At 35.5% G+C, this 20,108-nt stretch overlaps 2 protein-coding genes across 3 annotated transcripts; one reads left to right on the top strand and one right to left on the bottom strand.

Annotated features, from left to right (window-relative positions):
- Positions 1-1,237: 1,237 nt before the first annotated feature.
- Positions 1,238-7,442, top strand: LOC143585463 (E3 ubiquitin-protein ligase AIRP2-like). Of its 2 annotated transcripts, none has more exons than XM_077067246.1 (5): positions 1,238-1,377; positions 2,298-2,448; positions 2,526-2,592; positions 2,691-2,925; positions 6,979-7,442. In XM_077067246.1, exons 1-5 carry the CDS (start codon positions 1,295-1,297, stop codon positions 7,187-7,189), a joined length of 747 nt encoding a protein of 248 aa, XP_076923361.1. In that variant the 5' UTR covers positions 1,238-1,294; the 3' UTR covers positions 7,190-7,442. The 2 variants fall into 2 exon arrangements, with proteins under 2 accessions (XP_076923361.1, XP_076923362.1); XM_077067247.1 differs by having other exon boundaries at positions 6,963-7,098.
- A 240-nt stretch (positions 7,443-7,682) lies between these two features.
- Positions 7,683-13,106, bottom strand: LOC143585462 (putative hexosyltransferase MUCI70). Its single transcript, XM_077067245.1, has 9 exons — positions 12,650-13,106; positions 11,947-12,261; positions 11,648-11,858; positions 10,617-10,726; positions 10,338-10,537; positions 9,370-9,473; positions 9,073-9,260; positions 8,450-8,649; positions 7,683-8,165 (listed from the first exon to the last, which is right to left on the bottom strand). Exons 1-9 carry the CDS (start codon positions 12,918-12,920, stop codon positions 7,902-7,904), a joined length of 1,863 nt encoding a protein of 620 aa, XP_076923360.1. The 5' UTR covers positions 12,921-13,106; the 3' UTR covers positions 7,683-7,901.
- Between the last annotated feature and the right edge of the window lie 7,002 nt (positions 13,107-20,108).

The raw sequence follows: 20,108 nt of genomic DNA, 5'->3' as shown, positions 1-20,108 counted from the left end.
CCACCGCCACCACCATCATTCAAATCCACCACCACAAGCCACCGTCGTCGAAAAAACCTCACCCCAAACCTCCCTCACTCGTCGCACTCTTTTTCTAAAACAAAACCCCACCACAACACTATCACAATCACCTTGGTTTTAGTTGGACTCAATTCCGACCCGTTAGGGGTAGGATTAACCTTGTTTTATAAAACCATAACTCAATCGAACGAATTTGGAACTCACATCAACTCCGAAAACCCGTCAAGACAATCAAGTAATGGTGGTTGTGTGTTTTAGGTCGCAATCATCTAAGGAGCAAAAGCCCCTGTCAATTTAAACTGACAGAGGCAAATCGTTGAGTAATTGGGGAATCGAAATTAGGGTTCTTGTTGGATAGGTGTTTCCGACCATGTCTGGGGTTCCGACGAGATGAAACAGAAGGGTGTGGTGGAATGGTGGTGGTGGTTTGTGACTTTTAGGGTATATGGTGGATTGATAGTGGTGGAATGGGGTTCCGGCGGTGACCAGTAATGGTGGCTGTGGGTGGAGACGGTCGACGGTGACTAGTAATGGTGGCTATGGGTGGAGGTGGTGTTTGTTTGGTTGGTGACTGTGGGGGTGATGGTTTGTTCAAGATGGTGATTTGGAGTGAAGAGAGATATTTTATTTTCATTAAATTTAAATGTTTATTTTGTTTTAATTATTAAATAACGTGTAAGGTTACAAAAATAACGGAAAATTTTAAAAGGGTTGGGGTCAAAGGATATGACGTGATAAGGTTTTTAAACGTAAAGAATGTTTACTAGCATAAATCTTTGTAAAGGACAACAATTGAAAAAACGTGCAAACGTAAAGGACGAGTTTTTATTTCTATCTTAATAAAATAATAATCATTAGCATTTTAATTAAGAGCACCACAAATACAATTACATTCTATTAAAATATTACTAAAAGAAAAAGAAACAAATGATGATCAAAGTTCCACCAGCTTCTTATCCACGTGTCACCCCATATTGGCCGTTTAAAAAAAAGCTTCTTATCCACGTGTCACCCCCATATTGACAGAGTTCTTCTCCTCCTCCTCCATCTTGTTCACTTGTCTCGAAAATAGAAAACAAGTAATTATTTCTAATTCTAATTCTAATTCTAGAGAGAGAAACAAAACCAACCCATTTCTATTTCTTTCTTTTTAGGTTTTTATTTATTTTTTAGAGAGAGAAAGAAAAGCGAAAAAACCATCACAAATCATCACTCACTCCATGGTCTCTCAATTCTTTTTTTAAAATCCAAAAACAAATACACAGAAGAAGATATGTACATGGGATCTATGCGAAGAAGATCTTTCAAGGATTCTTTAAAACTTCTTGAAGCCGATATTCAACACGCCAATACTCTGTATGTAAACAAACAACTCTTCTTCTTTTTTATCCTCCAAGATTCCATTTTTATTATTTTATTTTCTGAAATTTGGTGTTGGGTTCATGGATTTTGCAATTTGGGTTCTGGGATTTTCATCTTTTTTAAAAATTCAGTTTTTTTTTTTTTTTTTTTGGATTGATTATGAGCTGATTTTGACTTTTCTTTTTTTGTTAGAATTGTGAATGTGTTTTGGGTTTCTTTCAGTGTAGTCAATAGTGTATATTGCTTCTGTATGAGATAAAGGTATCTCATTTCTTTAATCAACAGAAACATTAAAAAAATAATAATAAAGAAGAAGCTCAATTTTGAATTTTAAAGTGTTTGAAAACATTTTAGTTTCTTCAAGTTTTGTGAAATTATTAATTGGCATTGATTTTAAGCATGTGGGTTGTTTCTATGTTAGCCAATTTTGCGGTGTATAGATTATGCAATAATTAAAAAACCTTAAAGCATTGGTGAATATTGTTCAGTAAAGAAAAAAAACAGAAGATGCCCAAATGCCCAATTTTGAGTTTCAAAGTGTTTCTAAACATTTTAATTTCTTTAAATTTTTTAAATTGTAAAATTAATATTGATTTTAAAAATGTGGGACTATGCAAGAGTAAAAAAAACCTTTAAAAATGGTGAATTTGTTGAGTAAGTTTTTTCATGTGAAAAAGGTTGATCTACAGGCATGTATTGTGTTCAAATAATGACATAATATGCTTTTCCATAATGGTAAAGTTTGAAACTTGATCTTGAATCCTTATACTGTAGCAAGTTGCAAACTTTGACTCTTGAGGTCGATTACTAATATGCCTTATATCTAAGATTATTGATAATTTGTTGGTATATGTGTTTCTGACTTCTGTTGTAAACTTGTAATTTTAAGTTTCTTTTGATGTATGATGTTGCAGGGCATCTGATTTCTCAAGGGAGTATGATGGCGCGTGTGTGCAGATGAGAATGTCGTATAGCCCGGCTGCACAGTTTTTCCTTTTTTTTGTTCAATGGTCAGACTGCCACCTGGCGGGTGCTCTCGGTCTCTTGAGGATCTTGATATTTCAGGTCAAAAAGGCAAACCCTTTTGTGTATTTTTTATTTCTTGATTTATCAGTAGATAAAGTTTCGTGGTTACACAACAGGTTTATGATGATGGCACCACCACCATGTCCACACACGAAAGGAAAGCAAGCATAAGAGAATTCTATGGTATGATCCAAAGGGTCCAACAGCAACCTCCATTCCGATTATTTGTTTCTTTATTTGTTCTATATATGCAGTCTTTATTTTGTTGATCTAATGAATAGGAATTATATATCCGTCTTTAATGCAACTTCAAAGTGGTGTGACGGATTCGGAAGAAAGAAAGCAAAAGAAGGTGTGCATGGAAAGGTATAGAAAACGAGAAGATGACAATTACAGTCATTGTTCGGATGTTGACATTGAACGTGAAGAAGAATGTGGTATTTGCATGGAGATGAATACTAAACTCGTGTTACCCAAATGTAACCATGCCATGTGTTCAAATTGCTATAGTGACTGGTATGATGCTCTCTATCTTTATCAATAATATCATTTTGATATGCTCATACACACAAAGGGTTTTTCGATGCTAAACCAGTTTTAAGTAGGGACCGCAGAACCACATAACTACCTGTATGCAGTGCTTACTAGATGTAGCGTGAGGGAGACAGTAACCGCTTTATGTGTCATAGTTAAAGAAATATGTACTACCAACCAATCATTTTTTTAAAAAAATTTGTCCTTTATTTTTAATTATAACTTATAAAGTTAGCATTGTAAAAAATATTTAAAAAAAATGTAGCTCACGAAGTTACATATATGCAGCTCACAACAAAGTTACATATATGCATCTCATACGAGGTATATATGCAGCTTACGAGTTACATATATGTATCTCGCTAACTACATGAAGTTTTATTTTTTATTTTCTAGGAAAAGATTAATAAAATATATATAAAAAGAAATAAAATGAATTCTTGATTAAAAGTGGTTTTCTCGTGTCTTTCAAGTTTTCTCATGATCTCTTCTCTATGTATGTGTGTGTGTGTGTGTGTGTACAAGTGCTTTAATCTGAACCAATTTTTAGTTTAGAACCGCACAAAGCATGTGTACATGGTGCGTTGATGATTCAGTGAACTAGTGGATGTAGGTGGTTTGTTACTGTTAGGATTAAACGCACACACGAAACTGAACACACACACGAAAGCAGTAAACGAACACTAGGATTTAACGTGGTTCGGTCTAAACTGACCTATGTTCACGGGTGGCAACTAGGTATATCTTTATTGAGTGACAAATATTACAAGTACATAATGTTGTTTATATAGAGACTGAACTAGGGTTAGTAAATTATTATGCAAGAAATCTAAACCGGGCCGGGCTTGGGCCCGACCGCCCACACCCGTCTCCTCTTTTGACTTCATATAATAAACCGGGCCAACAAGGCCTACGAACCCAACAATCTCCCATTCGGAGGTCTTGAGTACTCTCGTCTGCACTCCTGATTGTACTTCTGTAATCTGAACATTAAACTTCTTCTAGTTGCCACCGCCTTCTCATCAATTAACCTGAAGGCCCGTTGAAGCTCCCCGGAGCTCCAACACGTCAGTCATGGCTGAAACTGCCCCTGACCCGTTCTCTGTCCCTACCGGCTCCCACTGTAACGAACTACCGGATCCTGAGATAACCTGAGAACAAACACTCTCCATATTCAGCAAGTAATTCATTGGAGAGACTTTTACAGCTGGAATACTGGTTTTCTTAATCCACTGTCGACCTGGAACTGTAACTGAAACACGATCTGTGCTCCCACTGTCACGATGTCCCCCAACTGATTTAACCTTCCTAGCTCGTTCATCCTGAATCTTCACTTTGGCTCTGGGTTTGTTACTTGCAAAACGAACCTTCTTCTGCCCACGAGATTCTGTGAACCGGACTTTGTCTTTCACCAAAACTGGATCCACTCCTTTCGGTGACATATCGACCATATACAACGAACCCATTTTCTTGCCACGAGCAACAACGAGATTCCCTTTGACTACTTTCTACTGCCCATTCCCGAACTTAACATCGTGCCCCTGGTCATCCAACTGCCCAACTGAAATCAAACGTTTCTTCAAACTTGGAATAACCCTCACGTCTTTCAAAGTCCAAGAAGTACCGGCTGAAGTTATCAAATCAACGTCTCCCATACCCGTAACCTCTAAAATATCATCGTTCGCTAGTCGAACCTTTCCAAAATCCCCAAATTTAAGATTCTTCATCGTTTCACTACAGTGAGTGGCATGAAACGATGCACCAGAATCCATCACCCAAGCATCAACGCTACTCTCAACACTACAAACCAAAGCCTCATCACTACTGACCCCGTCATCTGTGTCGTCTTCTGTAACGTTCACCTCTTTCTTACCATTCGGACACTGATTCCTGAAGTGTCCTTTCTCTTTACAACCCCAACATTCAATATCCTTACGAGTCTTAGACTGACTCCTCTTCCTGCTCCCACTGCCTCCCTGTTTTCCCCTACCTCTACCTTCTGTGACTAGCATATTGCCTGATGATTCACCTGAACTTCTGCGTCTTGAATCTTCTCCCAGAATCAGATCTCGAATCCCATCGAAAGTAATATTTGTAGACGAACTACAAACTGCAGTCACTGTTTGCGACCAACTGTCGGGCAAAGAGGATAATAACAAGAGGCCTTGAACTTCATCATCAAACTTAATGTCAACTGACACTAAGCGGGACAAGATCGAATTAAGATTATTGATATGAGTTGTAACTGACCCACCTTCTTTCATTCTTGTTGTCACTAGCTCTCGGATAAGATAGACTTTATTCGCTGCCGAAGGCTTCTCATACATGTTGGATAGCGCCTCCATCATACCACGTGCTGTGGTTTCTTTCATGATGTTAAACGCCACATCTTCCGACAACGACAAAGTAATACAAGCCCTAGCTTTCTTGTCTAACTTCTTCCAATCTGCTTCTGACAGCTTTTCTGGTTTTTCATCCTCAAGCACTACATCCAAGTCTTTCTGACAAAGTAGTGCCTCAATCTGCATCTTCCACCAACCGAACTTCTGTCCGTCAAACTTCTGTATCGAAAACTTTCCGTCTTCTGCCATGGCAATGACTAAAACGAAAAACTGGATAAAACAGAGACAGACACAGCAACACGAGCCTGAACTTAACGATTGTTCTACTGAACTCTGTTAAAAAATCAACCTATTTATACGCAGCGGAATATCGAACTGAAAATCAGAAACTGAAACTTTAAACTGAAACGATAAACCTGACAAACGCGGTTGGCACTGGTTCTAAGTTTCTTTAAATTTCTTCTGACTTGAAACTGTTCTTCAATGAAAATAGGATCTTGATTCGCTGTTATTGACTCGTATTTTGCAAAGTAGGATCTCGACTCGCAAAACTTCTGCCTTCTTTTCAACCTTCCGGTCGATCGCTGGATACGTCGGCTAGCTGCCAACACCGAAAACCTAGATCGACAACCTGAATCTGACCTGTGGCAACTGGTGGCAGCGAAACCCTAGCAGCAGTTAGCGGTAACGCGGCGGAACCCTAGCCCCGATCACTGGTGCGGCGGCGACACTGTAGCGGCGGCGGCGGTACTGTAGCGGCGGCGGCGGTACTGTGCGGCGGAACCCTAGCGCAGTAGGGTGGCGGCGGCTGGATGGTTTGGCGGCGACTTGGCTGGTTCAACGTGTTCTTCGCGTGATCCGAACCTAAGCTCTAGATACCACTTGTTAGGATTAAACGCACACACGAAACTGAACACACACACGAAAGCAGTAAACGAACACGAGGATTTAACGTGGTTCGGTCTAAACTGACCTACGTCCACGGGTGGCAACTAGGTATATCTTTATTGAGTGACAAATATTACAAGTACATAATGTTGTTTATATAGAGACTGAACTAGGGTTAGTAAATTATTATGCAAGAAATCTAAACCGGGCCGGGCTTGGGCCCGACCGCCCACACCCGTCTCCTCTTTTGACTTCATATAATAAACCGGGCCAACAAGGCCTACGAACCCAACAGTTACTGCCTTCTGTATCACATATAAAGCATAATATACAACTCCATTATGCGGTTCTTGCAGTTCACAACCTTTTTTGGTTCTGATTTGAACAACTCCCTATGTGTGTATTTACTAATATTATGTCTTCCCTCTAGTTGTAGAAAATTTGGTTATGTATTGTAGTGAAATTGGGATAACTGGTCAAAACGGGTCATTTTGAAGTATTGACTGGTCGAGTTGGGTTAGCTAATAACACTTTTTGTTCCAAGATATTAAACTTTTTTTTATAATAATTAGTGTGTGACATATGATTACAAAAATCTAATTTCGAAATTTTGAATAAACTGGTTTAGGAGGGGTTTATGTGTTCATGATTTACTTGTCGTGCCGTTTGACCCGTTTCCTTTATAGCTATCTTTTATGACCTGATTGGCATATTACCTCATCGAATATGTTAACTTTCATCATCATCCCCAAAACATTAATTTAATATTTTTCACATAATTCTTAATAGAATTACTTTATGGCAGGCGAACAAGATCCCTATCATGCCCGTTTTGCCGAGTCAGCCTAAAGCGAGTTGACTCGAGTGAGCTGTGGGTATATGTTGACCATAAAGAAGCCGTTGACATGGCCACCATAACAAGAGAAAATCTGAAGAGATTGTTCATGTATATAGACAACCTGCCTCTTGTTATACCTGACTCAAATTTTGACACCTATGACTCCCATTTGATGTGAGCACATTAACCCCTGCTTCCGTGATAATTTACATATCTACCCCTCCGTTAAATGAAGACAACCCGAGATTTGTTTGGGTCGGCTTGGGCTTTTAGAAACGTGATGGTTTGTTGTTTAGGTGAACCCGGCCCAAAGTTTGTTGCGGGCACAGGGTTGAAGTTAAGTTAGTTTACTTGCAACATAAAACGGTTGTTGTGGTAATTGTATGTAGTGAATATGTATATGCTTGAATGTTTAATGTCTATTTCTTGGGTAAAGATGGTTTAACTACATATTCCAAAAATACATACATACTAAAAGAATAAACGTGATTTTAAAAAAACATGTCCACAAGGGCATATTAGGAATTATAAACCAAAGATTTACCAGAAACTACCATTTTGCAGTATTGGTATAATATCATATTTACCCAACAAAGAGTTATAATATCAAATGTATCCATTTTCATATATATATTAGAAGGAAGCTTGTAAAGGTCATCACATTGATAAGTATTTGGTAATCTTCATCAAATTCATTATCATTACCTCTTTCAAAGTATATATACAACAAAAAATGATAAACCAATCAAACTAACATGTATATAATGCCGTCGACTATCATGACCTTTGCATGGACAATACTCATCTTGCACAAATTTTCCTAGCCCGTAATGATTTCTCTAAAGAGAGAACAAAAAAACTAATCACTTCATTTTGATATACATATCATTTTAGTCTCGCCCTGTCCCAACTTTCCGGTGCCGCCTTGAACCGACTCTTCTCCTACGTCTTGGTGCGGGAATCTTTGTGGGATTACTTACAATATGTTCCACAGGTGTTTCCAAAACTGAAACATTTTGTGTTTCATCAACTGGTGTGGATGGTGGCGGCACAAAAACAGCAAGTGGGCTAGGAGGCGGCAGCAATGGTGGTGGTGGCGGTGACGGTAGTGGTGGTGGTTGCAGCCGAAGCTCGAGAATATCTCGATGGTATCCCTGAGAAAGAGAGTGATAAGATCCAACATGATCAGCTAGAATAGTATTGACTATTTGACTATGGAAGTTCGAGGTCAACAGAAGTGTTTTTCAAATACAAAATTATATCAAATGTTTCGATATATTGAGAAAAGATTTTTAACCATGTTCAAACTTTTTAAAAATTTTCAGTATGATAACATCTAATGCTAAGTTTGAAACTAAATCATGTTCAAAATCGCGTCAAAGATAAAACTACTTTGACTTTGAAAGTCAAAGTTTATAAACGAAGAGAAGTATATTACCTGAACTACAAAGTTTCGCCTTTGACAATCCCAAAACATATGAACGGTCCAATTCGTCTTAGACGTGATCTTATCCCTAACTGTTGAGAAACTAATTTGATCTCGTGAAGTAAACCGGTCAACCTCATTGAACCAGAGACAAGTAAAAAGGTTTGAGATTGGAATATGCTCCCTTATCACCACACATCCTTCAGGAACATCTACATGATTAAAAATGTGTTTACAAAGTGATTATACGATATTGAATAATTGTCGGTAGAATATAATGTTTGGATGTGCTTACTTTTTTCACGGCATCACCACCTTTTACATTTATTTTCCATACCCAAATTCTTTATCATAATAAACTATTTATCATTTCATATCATAAGATTAAATTTAGCAAATTAGGGTCAAATACTACATAACAAAAAGTTCTTAAATGTTACAAATTCTTAACGTTAGAAAAACTGCAACTTTTTTTAAAGATATATAAAGTTTAAAATTTTCTAAAGATTATGGGAGGGGCCACACATGATGTTCTGAACGGGCCACAAACCCAAGTAATCAAGCAGAAATTATTAAGACTAAGGAATAAAATTAAAATTAAAATAACAATATAATAAGAGGGTGTGGTATTGTACCACTTCGGATGGGAAGTTTTGCCTCAGAATACGGGGTCAAACCCTCCGCTTTATAAAAGTTGACCTGAAGGTCAATGGAGGAGTTGTCATATTTTGCAGCTGCTTTATTAGCTTCGGCTTCTACAAACACGTCAAACCGCTTGTAGTGTCTAGATATTGCAAAACTAGCATTTTTCCTCCATAAGAACCTGAAATCAAATCCAGTCAGGGTTGAGTGTAGCCAAATGACTGAATACCCTTGGAAAGTACAATATAAAAGGAAATGTTGTGAGTTTTGCAGGAACATAAACATAATACCTTTCAAGAATTTGGTAAGGATCCACCACGAGCTCGAGTTTCCCATCCACCCATAAGGAATAACGGGCATTTGGGAAAAGCCTATGTAACAAAAGTTTTGGAACCTGCAATATGCAACGGGTCAAAATGGGATTGGGTTTAAACATGATAATTTAGGAGCTTTATGGGTAGAAATGATTTTGGGTTGACCTGCAAAACACTGTTTTCTCCACTTGGTGAAAAAAAAAGCATTTTATGAATAACCAATGAGTTAACTTTTATAAAAGAATCAAAGCTTATACAACAACGGCGAGGTCAACCTTCAATATAGGGAGGAGGGGGATGTTTGGCGAGAGATAATACCCAAGGGCGTGTTTGTGTTCGCTCGTTTAACTTTAACTGAACAAACGATTGAACACAAACATTTAAAGGAAGGGTTTTCTTGTTCGTGTTCATTCGTTAAAAATGTCCGTGCTTATGTTCGCTTGTTAATTATATAAGTGAATGGTTCACAAGCACAAATGAATTAACATAACTAAACATAGATGAACAAACATAATCGATGGAAAACCAACTGAAAGTAAACGTGAACATCAACCTGTTGGGTCTAAAAAGTAAAAATAACAATAAAACTAGACCGAAACATTAAAGGGTGGTATGTTCATTTCATAAAACTAGACTAAATCGTAACAGACCCAAAAACAATTAAATGAGCATATAAAAGAACATAAACGAGCAAACTTATGAAACATAAACTAATGAACGAGCATAAACGAGACATGTGTTCATGTTTAGTTGTTTAATCACATGAACAAGTCTTTTAACCAGTTTGGCTAGTTTCTTTATTTGACCGTTTAAGTTGAAAAAAAAAATTACCTCCTTAACTAATACAAAATTTGGATGTCAAATTAAAATATTTCCTTAAATCTTGAAGTGAGGATGCACAAAATTATATAATAAAACATGGAGAAACCGGAAGATAGTTATACCTTCCCGTTACGTCTCGGATCATCATATGGTAAGTTGCGAACAACAACAATTCTCCATAATCCAACCCTTTTGGTATCATCAAGATCACTTGTATTTCTTAAAAAACCAGCTGTTTCTTCATCAACAAACATGAAAAAGCAAACATTTTTTTTTGCGGTTTCACTGATGTTTTTGGGCTGTTGAATCAAGTCATACGCGCCTACAAACAACAACATTTAATAATAAATATCTTTACTTTAAAAGAAAGAAAGATCGAGCAAAGTGTTGTAATGTGTTACCAAATATGGCTGATGCAACCACCACTCCCCGACACTCATCCATCTCAAAAAGATCCGAATCATCAATATCAAAACTTGTATTGCGTCCTGGTTTATCTCCTTTGACAAAGCTAGTTGACCAAAAAGAATCAATGAAACTAAACAAACCACTATTAACAAAAATATAGATGGCAATATCGACTTGTTTATCTCTAACTCGTCATACAGGTAAATTAATATAATTAGTAAGGGTGTGCATGGGCAGGTTTTGGTCGACACCGTAACCATAACCGAACTATTGGTTAACCAGATAATGATAACCGATCGGTTATGGTTAATATCGTTGCATTATGATTCGTTTATATTGCATAGCATTCAAAAAAATTATATAAGGGTAGCGGGTTGGATCGATTAACCGTTTTTTTACTAAATCCTGGTTCGGTTATGTCGTTATGGGAATATGAATAACCAAAATCGACCCGCTACCGCTAATTTCAGCTTAAAAAAAATCAAAACCATCGGTCATTGGTTAGGTGCGGTTATATCGGTTCGATTAGTTTGGCTATGGGTTGTTAATTCAGTTTTATGCACAGCCTTAATAATTAGTAACACAAAAACCGTCAAATGAGTCGAAAGTTGCCAAAAGTGTATTTTTAGTACGTAAAAGCTCCTAAATTTGTTATCTAAATCAGTTAGGTTATTACTGAAATGAAAAAATTATGGTAATCATATTTGACACAAAACAACCTACAAATAACAAAAAAAGTATTACAGGTCAACCCAGCTAGGCCCATATCAGATTATTACCTGTTTTGAATGAGTTGAGTGACCGACACATTATCGCATGTAAAGGAGACTGTGATTATGATATATATGAAAGCTGTGATTACAATGTAGGGGCCAAAATCCTAGACAACCTTATAACGGGCCGGTGGGCTAAAGACAGCTAAAGTATAAAGTATAAACCCTGATAAATAATAATGACTAATAATAATCTAATTTAACATTTCACATTTAAAAAAATTATCACGAAGTTTTGGAGAAAATCGTACCCGCAATGAACCGTCATTGACTCTTTTATGTCAAAAGATTCAAGTCTTTGCTTCAAGGAAGGATATCCACCAAACTCTGAACCTCCAAACTCGGTTTTGGTGAGATTTTCTTCATGAACATATGTCAAATTTTGAAGGACCGGAGAAAATGACGAGGCGTTTGGCATTAGTGCAATAGCTTCTTCAACCGGAAGGTAACACACCGGGCACACTAACAAGCAAGAAAAATATAATCTTAAATATAAAAAGTAACCATAAGTTTAGATGGAGACATGGAATGTGAGATTATGAAAACTCACGACGTGGGCCCGTTCTTTTCTTGTCGGCGGGTGGTGGCGGCATTGTGAAGGTTTCACAAGGATGACCTTTAGGAAGGGTGTATCCGGTGAAATAAACAGGCGACGGTGGCGCTGGTAATAGCGGTGGTGGAGGCGGTGGGATGGTTGTTATTGTTTTGTCGTCATTCAAAGTGATCTTCATTTCGTCACTCGTTAATGAAGAAGTAATAGGTTGTTGAACTGTGTTTACATTAACACTCATTGGTGAAAGATTTGTGATGGAGGTGTTCTTGAAGTCCAAAGTTTGAATATTGCCAACTTCTTGTGTAACTTCACCTGCAAATACCCTCAAAACATGACCATAACAACTAAATGGAATGAAAAATCATTAGATTAACAAAAATCCAATATTAGAATAAGCTATCAAAATGTAGTAAAAATGGGATTTTTGTCTGGTATGGGAGGTGATAGTGACCAAAAAACTTAAATTGAGCTAAAAATGCACAAAACATAGTGCAGTACACAATGACCCATAAACCAAATTTAGCTAAAAATCAATCAAAATTTAGTAAATTTCATAAATAAAAATGAAGACAAAAGTGTACAAAATGCAGTCAAATTAAAGATCCAAAAACAAAAATTGAGCTCAATATTGAATCAAATTGAGCTAAAATCAAACAGATTCAACTAAAATTTTATTAATTTAAGCATAATGAAAGCAAACCTTTGCCAACATAAAGAACCCAAAGCATAGCTGCAATAGACACAATGCACAAAAACATCATTCCAACTTTCTTTCTGTGCAGAAACTTAAAGATCCACATGAACAAAGTCTCCTTGTCTTTATTACCAAACATCTTCAGAGTCTTCCTTGTATTATTATTATTATTAAGAGGTGGTGTTGACTGGTTAGGCTTTTGTTGTGAAAACACTCCACCATTTTGTGTAAGAGATCCATAGCTTGATGATCTTTGACCCAATGACCCACTAGTCATCTTGCTGGTTCAAAATTCCATCTTTTTCTTGAACCCCATTTGAATCTGGTGGTAAATAAAGGTTGGCAGATCTGGATGGGTTTCTTGGGTTATTGATGGCTTATAAGAAAAACCCAGAAAGATATTGGTAATGGGTTGGTGAATAAATTTTGTTGTGGGATCAATGGTGAAGGTGAAGAAGATGAAGAAGAGGGTATGTATTGTTATTGTTATTGTTATTGTATTTATGAGGTAGGTCCACTGTAAATGTAAAAGATCCTTTTCAAGATGATATATGTTTATACTATACTGAATCTACATTCCACTTTTGATCCTATCATTAATTTACGGAATTTGATGTTAATTTGAGGAGTTGTTTTTTTTGTTTTCCAGTTTTACCCTAAAGTGAAATCAAAATTGGATTTGGTGTTTTAAGGCCCATTTTATTTTAGAAAACCTAGCACCACATTATGTTCTTGAGTTCAGTTTAATGAAAGAAAAGAAAAAAAAAGGTGAGAAGAATTAGGAAAAAAAAAAGGTATTCTTGACTTTTTCTAAAAAGATAAACAAAAGAAATTTAATTTGAAAGGAAAATTGACCATAATCTCAATCTTTTTAAATCGGAAAGAATTTGAGAGAAAGAAAAGTGGAACAAGATTAATCAAACTCAAATTACAAAGATACACTCATTCTATTAATTTTAGGTCTTTGTTGTTTTTTTTTAACTGTAATCAATTGCTGCCTACTCTGAAGCCTCAACCACATTGCTCACCACCTGCAACTCCTTTCATGGAACTATTACTTCAATGAGATTATGATTACCGATCACAAGTGACTATTACTTCAATGAGATTATGATTACCGATCAAAGCATAACTCTTTTATTCTTTTTCCTTTTTTTTCTGGACACTGAGTTAAGACTTTCAAACGATATGCATCGATGACATATATATATATATATATATATGTTGATTTTGATTCAACTCAGGTTATTATATATATGATTATTAATGATATTATTAGGTGAAAACTATCAGTAACATCATTATAAGATATGTACTAGAAGACTAGAAGTTATTTAATTAGGATATGGCTTATTTAAATTATAATTTGAATTCCTAATCATTTTTGGCTCGTCTGTAATATTGAAGCATAACTTAGTTTGCACCTTTTATAAACTAACCAAAGTAGGAATTATAATTTTGTTGTGAAAGTTTGTATATTTTTGGATGCAAGATTGAAAAACAGATGAAAGGTTGTTTAAGAATACAAATGCCACTGTAAAGCTCATAATATAACTGAATACTTATAAGAAACAAGAGTATAGTTGTAAAATCTTCCTTTCAACTCAGGAATACATGAAAGCTTTAATATCTTTTCATTTCCTTCAAACTCGGGAACACGATAGTAACTTATGTGTTTTCCTTTCCATCTCTTATTAATTCCCTTTCTTTCTTTTCTTTTATCTATTAAACTCGGGAAGAGAGAAAAAAAAAGGTTAGTTATAAACAAGTTTAATCTAGATTTTTTTAGAAAATAATTAAACACGTTTGTCAAAACTATTGTGTTTTTAACCGTCCTGACCATGGCTATGACATCGAGTTTCCCCCCGCGAAGTGTTAGATGTGGATGGTTATCTCCATGTTGCGGTGAGGGCGGCAAGAGGAGAAGACCGCATTGCGATGAAGGCAACGACATGTGTAGGCTGATGTGAAGGCAACAATGGATGGCGAAAACAACGATGATGTTGCGGTGTGTATACCACATAGTCTTACCACCATTTATCGATTGATGCTAATCAACATTAAGTTAGTAAAATGAAAGATTTGGTAAGTTGGTATACTTTGACAAACCATTTATATCAAATTTATGAGACGGTGAGCCTTGAAAATCATAACATGTTTGTCGGGGTGCATTTCCTCGTGTAGTAGTAATAAGTAAAATAAAAATTTACAGTTTTTGTTTCGAATGGACTTGTGTAAAAAGTTGTTAAGAGATTTTAACGAAAAATAAAATAAAGAAAATATGTTGGTATTTTATGTGTAAAACGATTATAAAGAACTCTCATGATAAAATACTGAAAATGTGTTAGTTTTCATATAGTATACCCTAGTTTATTAAGACTATCGTTTGCTCCAAGTAATTTTCATCTTTTTAGCAAAATAATATGATATTTTTGTACCATATTCTCCCCAAGTTGTATAATAAGACTGGTCATTCAAGTTTCTAAAATCTACGAATTAAAGCAACCAATATTTGAAGCATCGGAGTTTATAATGATATAACTCATTTAATGACTATTCGAGTTTTGTGAGACACATACTCGTGAATTCGAGTCAAACGTATAAGAACTGAGAAGCCTCAAGTTACAAATCAAATAATCTGGTGGCTTGAGAGGAGGTGAAGAATAACCAGAGAGTGACACTTAAAAAGTTTTTGATAGACATTTATATAGATACAGATAGATAATAGTTAGACCATGGTCAAGTATATACACATAAATATGATAATTTTAAAAAAAATATATTTAAAAATTGGGTATATAATAGTTTAATAAGTAGAACCTTCATAGTCACAACAAAACACGAACACACTAGCTACCTGGAAACAACTCTAGAGAATCCAAGAGCAATAAACACTTATAAAGTAAGATTTTTGTATTATTGTATAATAATAGCTGGCTTTTTTAATTTCAAAATACAGAAAGAACAAAAAAAAATGAAAATGTCTAAAAAAATTCGCTTGCGTCTTTTTTGTCGTGACTAGGAAACAATCTGGAAAAAAAGAAAACTCAAACCAGTCTCCAATCGATAAACTATAAAAAAAACAAATATAATAAATAATATTATGTTAAAGTCGTTAAAATCTTAAAATTATTTATACTTGTTATGAATGTACCTCACTAGTTGATCAAGGGGTTTTTGACCTAGCGGTATCAAATAATTAGATAAAGCTATATTTTTAGTGGTTGTGAATTTAAGTCACGCGATAAATATATAATTTATGAGTTAACTAGATTTCCACTTGGCGCGCTGTGTTGGGGCAATTGGTAAAATTTTAATATTGAAACCTGGTTGTTGGTAAAACCCGAGCGTTACGTCTGTGATTTGACGCGAATTCAGTTAGTATCATCTACGTTCTTTACGGTATATATCTTTGGTAAAACCTTAGCGTCAAAAAAATATATATTCGTCAAATTAACATATAAAAAGGTAAATTAGTTAAAACGACGTTTGTATGGTCGATAAACCCGGGCGGTGATAAAACTCAAGCGTTCGGTCCCGGGCATTGAGGCGGTAACTGGACACGAATTCGGTCGGTTTCGGTTATGTTTGTAACGGTACCGGAACTAAAAAGGAAAAAAATATATAAAAATTGAGTGGACCAATGGGGTGGTGTCGATCGGTAAACTCAGACATTGGTCAAACCGAGCGTTGTCGGTCCCGGACGTTGAGACGTTGAGTCTATGTGGATTCGGTCGATTGTCGTCACGCTTGTTTTGATATCGTAATTAAACAAACAAAAGAGAAAACAAAATTGTCATTTCGCTCAGCTTTTGTTATGTTCGTTACGGTACCAGAACGGAAAAAACCAAAAAAAAAATGTTATGGCAAGTAAGGTGCCACCAAGTGACCCAATTACGGCTTAGCGGCACCAAACTTTACATTTATATATATTAGATAATAGATAGTAGATAATTAGAGAGTATCTAAGTTATAGAATGAAAAGAATGAAAAAAAATAGATAAATTCTTTTGAGAGGTGAGTTTGAGATTAGATTATAGGGTTTTAAATAATAATCATAAACAATTAGTGAGTAAATGAGTGTTCAGTGAGTACAAAATACAATTTTATTGAAATTACTAAAACGCATCTTAAACTTGTAGATTTCTGCTTTTTATTTGGTCTTAACTTTGTGTTTTCTAAGATCGTAGTCCCAATGCCCTATGCCATTTCAAGTCATGTGATGTCCAGTTAGTATTTTAAAATTTTGTAAAAAATGGATAGTCATAACTCTCCTCGTAACTCTGCAACAATTATTATCCAATCAATTTTGTTCCTTTATGATTTTTTAACTTTTTAACTAAAGCTAAACAAATAAAAATAGATTAATATCCCGCTCAATAAACAAATACATAAAAATACCATTCACAATTCCATCGGCGTTTGATTTTCGTTATGACTTCATACGTGTTGTTATCGCGAGCATTAATTTCTCTCATCATATTTTGCCATTTTGAGCACACCTGGTCCTTTGTATGATTACTTGATCATCCCTCCGAAACAAAATAGCTAAAAACTTGTGGCCAAAAAACCCCGACGTTCATTGTTCTACGGGGTCCAAGTCTTTGGAAACGTAGACCCAAACATTTGCTAACGCTACCTCTTTTTCATGGGTCCATTTCATGACCATGCCAATATTATTGGTTGAAAATTTGGTTATGCCAATATTATCGGTTGAAAATTTGGTTGCTTCACGTAAAATGATGGGTATTTGTTGGGTTATTTGAAAAAAATAAGATGGTGAAGAAGATTGTTTAAAAATATTGTAATGAGAGATGGTTTTATTATATAAATAAAAGCTTTGTATATTTTTCTTTAAATCCCAACGATTATATTTCTTAAAATGTGTGACATTTGAATCCAATGTATAAAACATTACCTCAAAAAAATTGACCGAAAAAGCCGGGAAGGGGGGGGGGGTGCCCTCGAATTTTTAGCGCAAAACGCTAAAAAAGGTCGAGCATGAACGGTCTTACGTTTAAAATATTGTCATGTCACATTTCTTCTTTTAAGTTATTTTATTTTATAAGTTATATGTTATTAAAAATGTACAACATTAGTCGATTTTATTTGAATGAGTGTTCTTAGACAACTCTTCTTCTTTTAAAATTTTTAATTTTCTTTTTCGAATGTAGAAACAGAAATATCCATCTTGAATTTTAATAATCTTAATTTTCATGCATTGCTAGATAATTAACTCTACTTAAAAAATTTTATTTGACGTTTTCAACATATAAGCTATTTTCTTCTACCGATCATTTATTAATTGAGGTCTAACTCCATTAGTTCATAGTGACATGGCAGCTGATGTGGACGCCTATATGTAAAAAAAATAACATGGCTCTTATGTGTCTGATTACATGTAAAAAACTTATATTCTAAAAGAAAATCTAATTGGTCTCTTCAACCATTCACTTATATACGTATAGTCTCCCATAGGGGTGTTCATCGGATCGGATAACGGGTTATTCGGTTTATTCGATTCGGACTGTTCGGATTTTAAAATTTTAGAAGACTATCCGAAATCCGATCCGATCCGAATTGGGACCTTTCCTATCCGATCCGAATCTGATCCGGATTAATTCGGATCAAATTCGGACCGGATTCGGATAATCCAAATTATCCGAAATGAACCGAATAAACTGTTTAACAAACATACAAATAATATTCAAACTAAATAAACCTACAAACTGAAAAACCACTAATAATATAGTGCTCAAACAAAGTCTAAATCCATCACAACATCACAATTCAGAAAATAAAAACAAGACATGAACAAAGTCTAAATCCATCATAATTAAGAAAACTAAAACATTGCACGACAAATGTTAAACTTCAAACCAAAAGCCTTTGTGTTCCAAAAAGCACTTCACATCAACATACTCCGGATGGCGGGTGGCGGTGGACGGATTAAATCTACGACGGGTGGCGGGTTGAAGATTGTGGTTAGCGTACAACGGTGGACGGCTGAGAGAGGGGTAGACGGCTGAGAGAGCGGTGGACGGTTGAGAGGTCGGTGGCCAGTAGACGGCTGAGAGGCCGGTGGACGGCTGAAAGAGTGAGAGGAAGATCTGCTAGGTTATTTTGAAATGAAGATCTGCTAGGGTTTTGTTAATACTTAATATTAGTGGGCTTTGGGCTGGGTTGGGCTGGGTTATAAAAAAAACTAATAAAAATAAATGGTATTTAATCGGATTATTCGGATATCCGAATAATCCGAACTATCCGAACTATCCAAAACTTTTTAAAATCCATATCCGAATCCGAATTAGTTATTCGGATATTCAGATCAATCCGATCCGAACTATCCGAATAAGAATTTAGATCGGATTAATCGGGTTTCGGTTTCGGTTCAAATTTCGGATTTATTCGGGTTTCGGTTTTCCTGAACACCCCTAGTCTCCCATATGTTAAAACATGAACCCTAATTCACACTAACATATGTCATCTTCTACAAACAAGAACCCTACAATTGTTGAGCCCTAACTTTTCTCAAGTACATATATGAGCTCATCTTCGACTTTCACATGTTGTGAAAATAAGAACCCTTAATACTGGATTTGGATGGAAACATGCATTGTAGTCATGATGTGCTTGCAATCCTTCGAGTTGATAGACATAAAAGCCCTCAAATTGGGAATGAATTTTATGGATGCTTTCTTTGGCCGATAAATTTCCTTTTGATTCTCCTACTCAAATGTCAATTTCAAATAGAATTTGTTTTATATTATGAGTTAATAATGGATTGCAACTTCTTTTTTTTTGAAAGAAGATGTGGACATGTAACATGTTGCTAAAAGAACAAAGTAATTGCAAGTACAAAGCTATGGGTGAAAGTCCAAGTAGATGTGAAGGTATGAAGATACAAAATTTGGAATAGAAAAGAACTTGCAAGGAGAGAACAGACATTTGAAAGAGAAGTTGTTGATGACCAATAGGTCCGTGCTGAATGAATACATCAAGAACTTAACTGAAATTCACACCAACTGTATTTCCCATCTCAGTCACAACTTTATCACTAGCTAAACGTTTCAACATTCATCATTGAGTATAAGGAAATACATATGGAAAGTTTTAGATTCGTACGAACCAATTTCTTTGTTATAATCAACTAACTCAAAGTAAGAAAGATTATCAATGTCTAACCTTAGCAACTTATGATCACCCTTAACATACCTAAGTATGGGAGTTGTAACTCTGAATGTACCACCATACCATATCTTTATCACTAGCTAAATGTTTCAACATTCATCATAGAGTATAAGGAAATACATATGGAACGCTTTAGATTTGTACAAACCAATTTCTTTGTTATAATCAACTAACTCAAAGTAAGAAAGATTATCAATGTCTAACCTTAGCAACTTATGATCACCCCTAACATACCTATGTTTAGGAGTTGCAAAAATGTACCACCATGCCATAT

Source organism: Bidens hawaiensis, unplaced genomic scaffold (genome assembly GCF_021521415.1).
Source record: "Bidens hawaiensis isolate Kalapana, Puna unplaced genomic scaffold, B.hawaiensis_p1.1 tig00033853_1, whole genome shotgun sequence".
In the NCBI taxonomy this organism is placed as follows: Eukaryota; Viridiplantae; Streptophyta; class Magnoliopsida; order Asterales; family Asteraceae; genus Bidens; species Bidens hawaiensis.
This window is presented reverse-complemented; position numbering and strand designations above follow the sequence as displayed.

Excerpts from the sequence above, each read along its gene's own strand:
- LOC143585463 (XM_077067246.1), top strand. The coding sequence starts at position 1,295 with ATGTACATGGGATCTATGCGAAGAAGATCTTTCAAGGATTCTTTAAAA. Across the intron at positions 2,593-2,690 it reads AAGCATAAGAGAATTCTATG|GAATTATATATCCGTCTTTA; the intron begins GTATGATCCAAA and ends TCTAATGAATAG. Across the intron at positions 2,926-6,978 it reads TCAAATTGCTATAGTGACTG|GCGAACAAGATCCCTATCAT; the intron begins GTATGATGCTCT and ends ACTTTATGGCAG.
- LOC143585462 (XM_077067245.1), bottom strand. The coding sequence starts at position 12,920 with ATGACTAGTGGGTCATTGGGTCAAAGATCATCAAGCTATGGATCTCTT. Across the intron at positions 10,538-10,616 it reads GGTTGCATCAGCCATATTTG|GCGCGTATGACTTGATTCAA; the intron begins GTAACACATTAC and ends TGTTGTTTGTAG. Across the intron at positions 9,474-10,337 it reads ATCCGAGACGTAACGGGAAG|GTTCCAAAACTTTTGTTACA; the intron begins GTATAACTATCT and ends TGCATATTGCAG.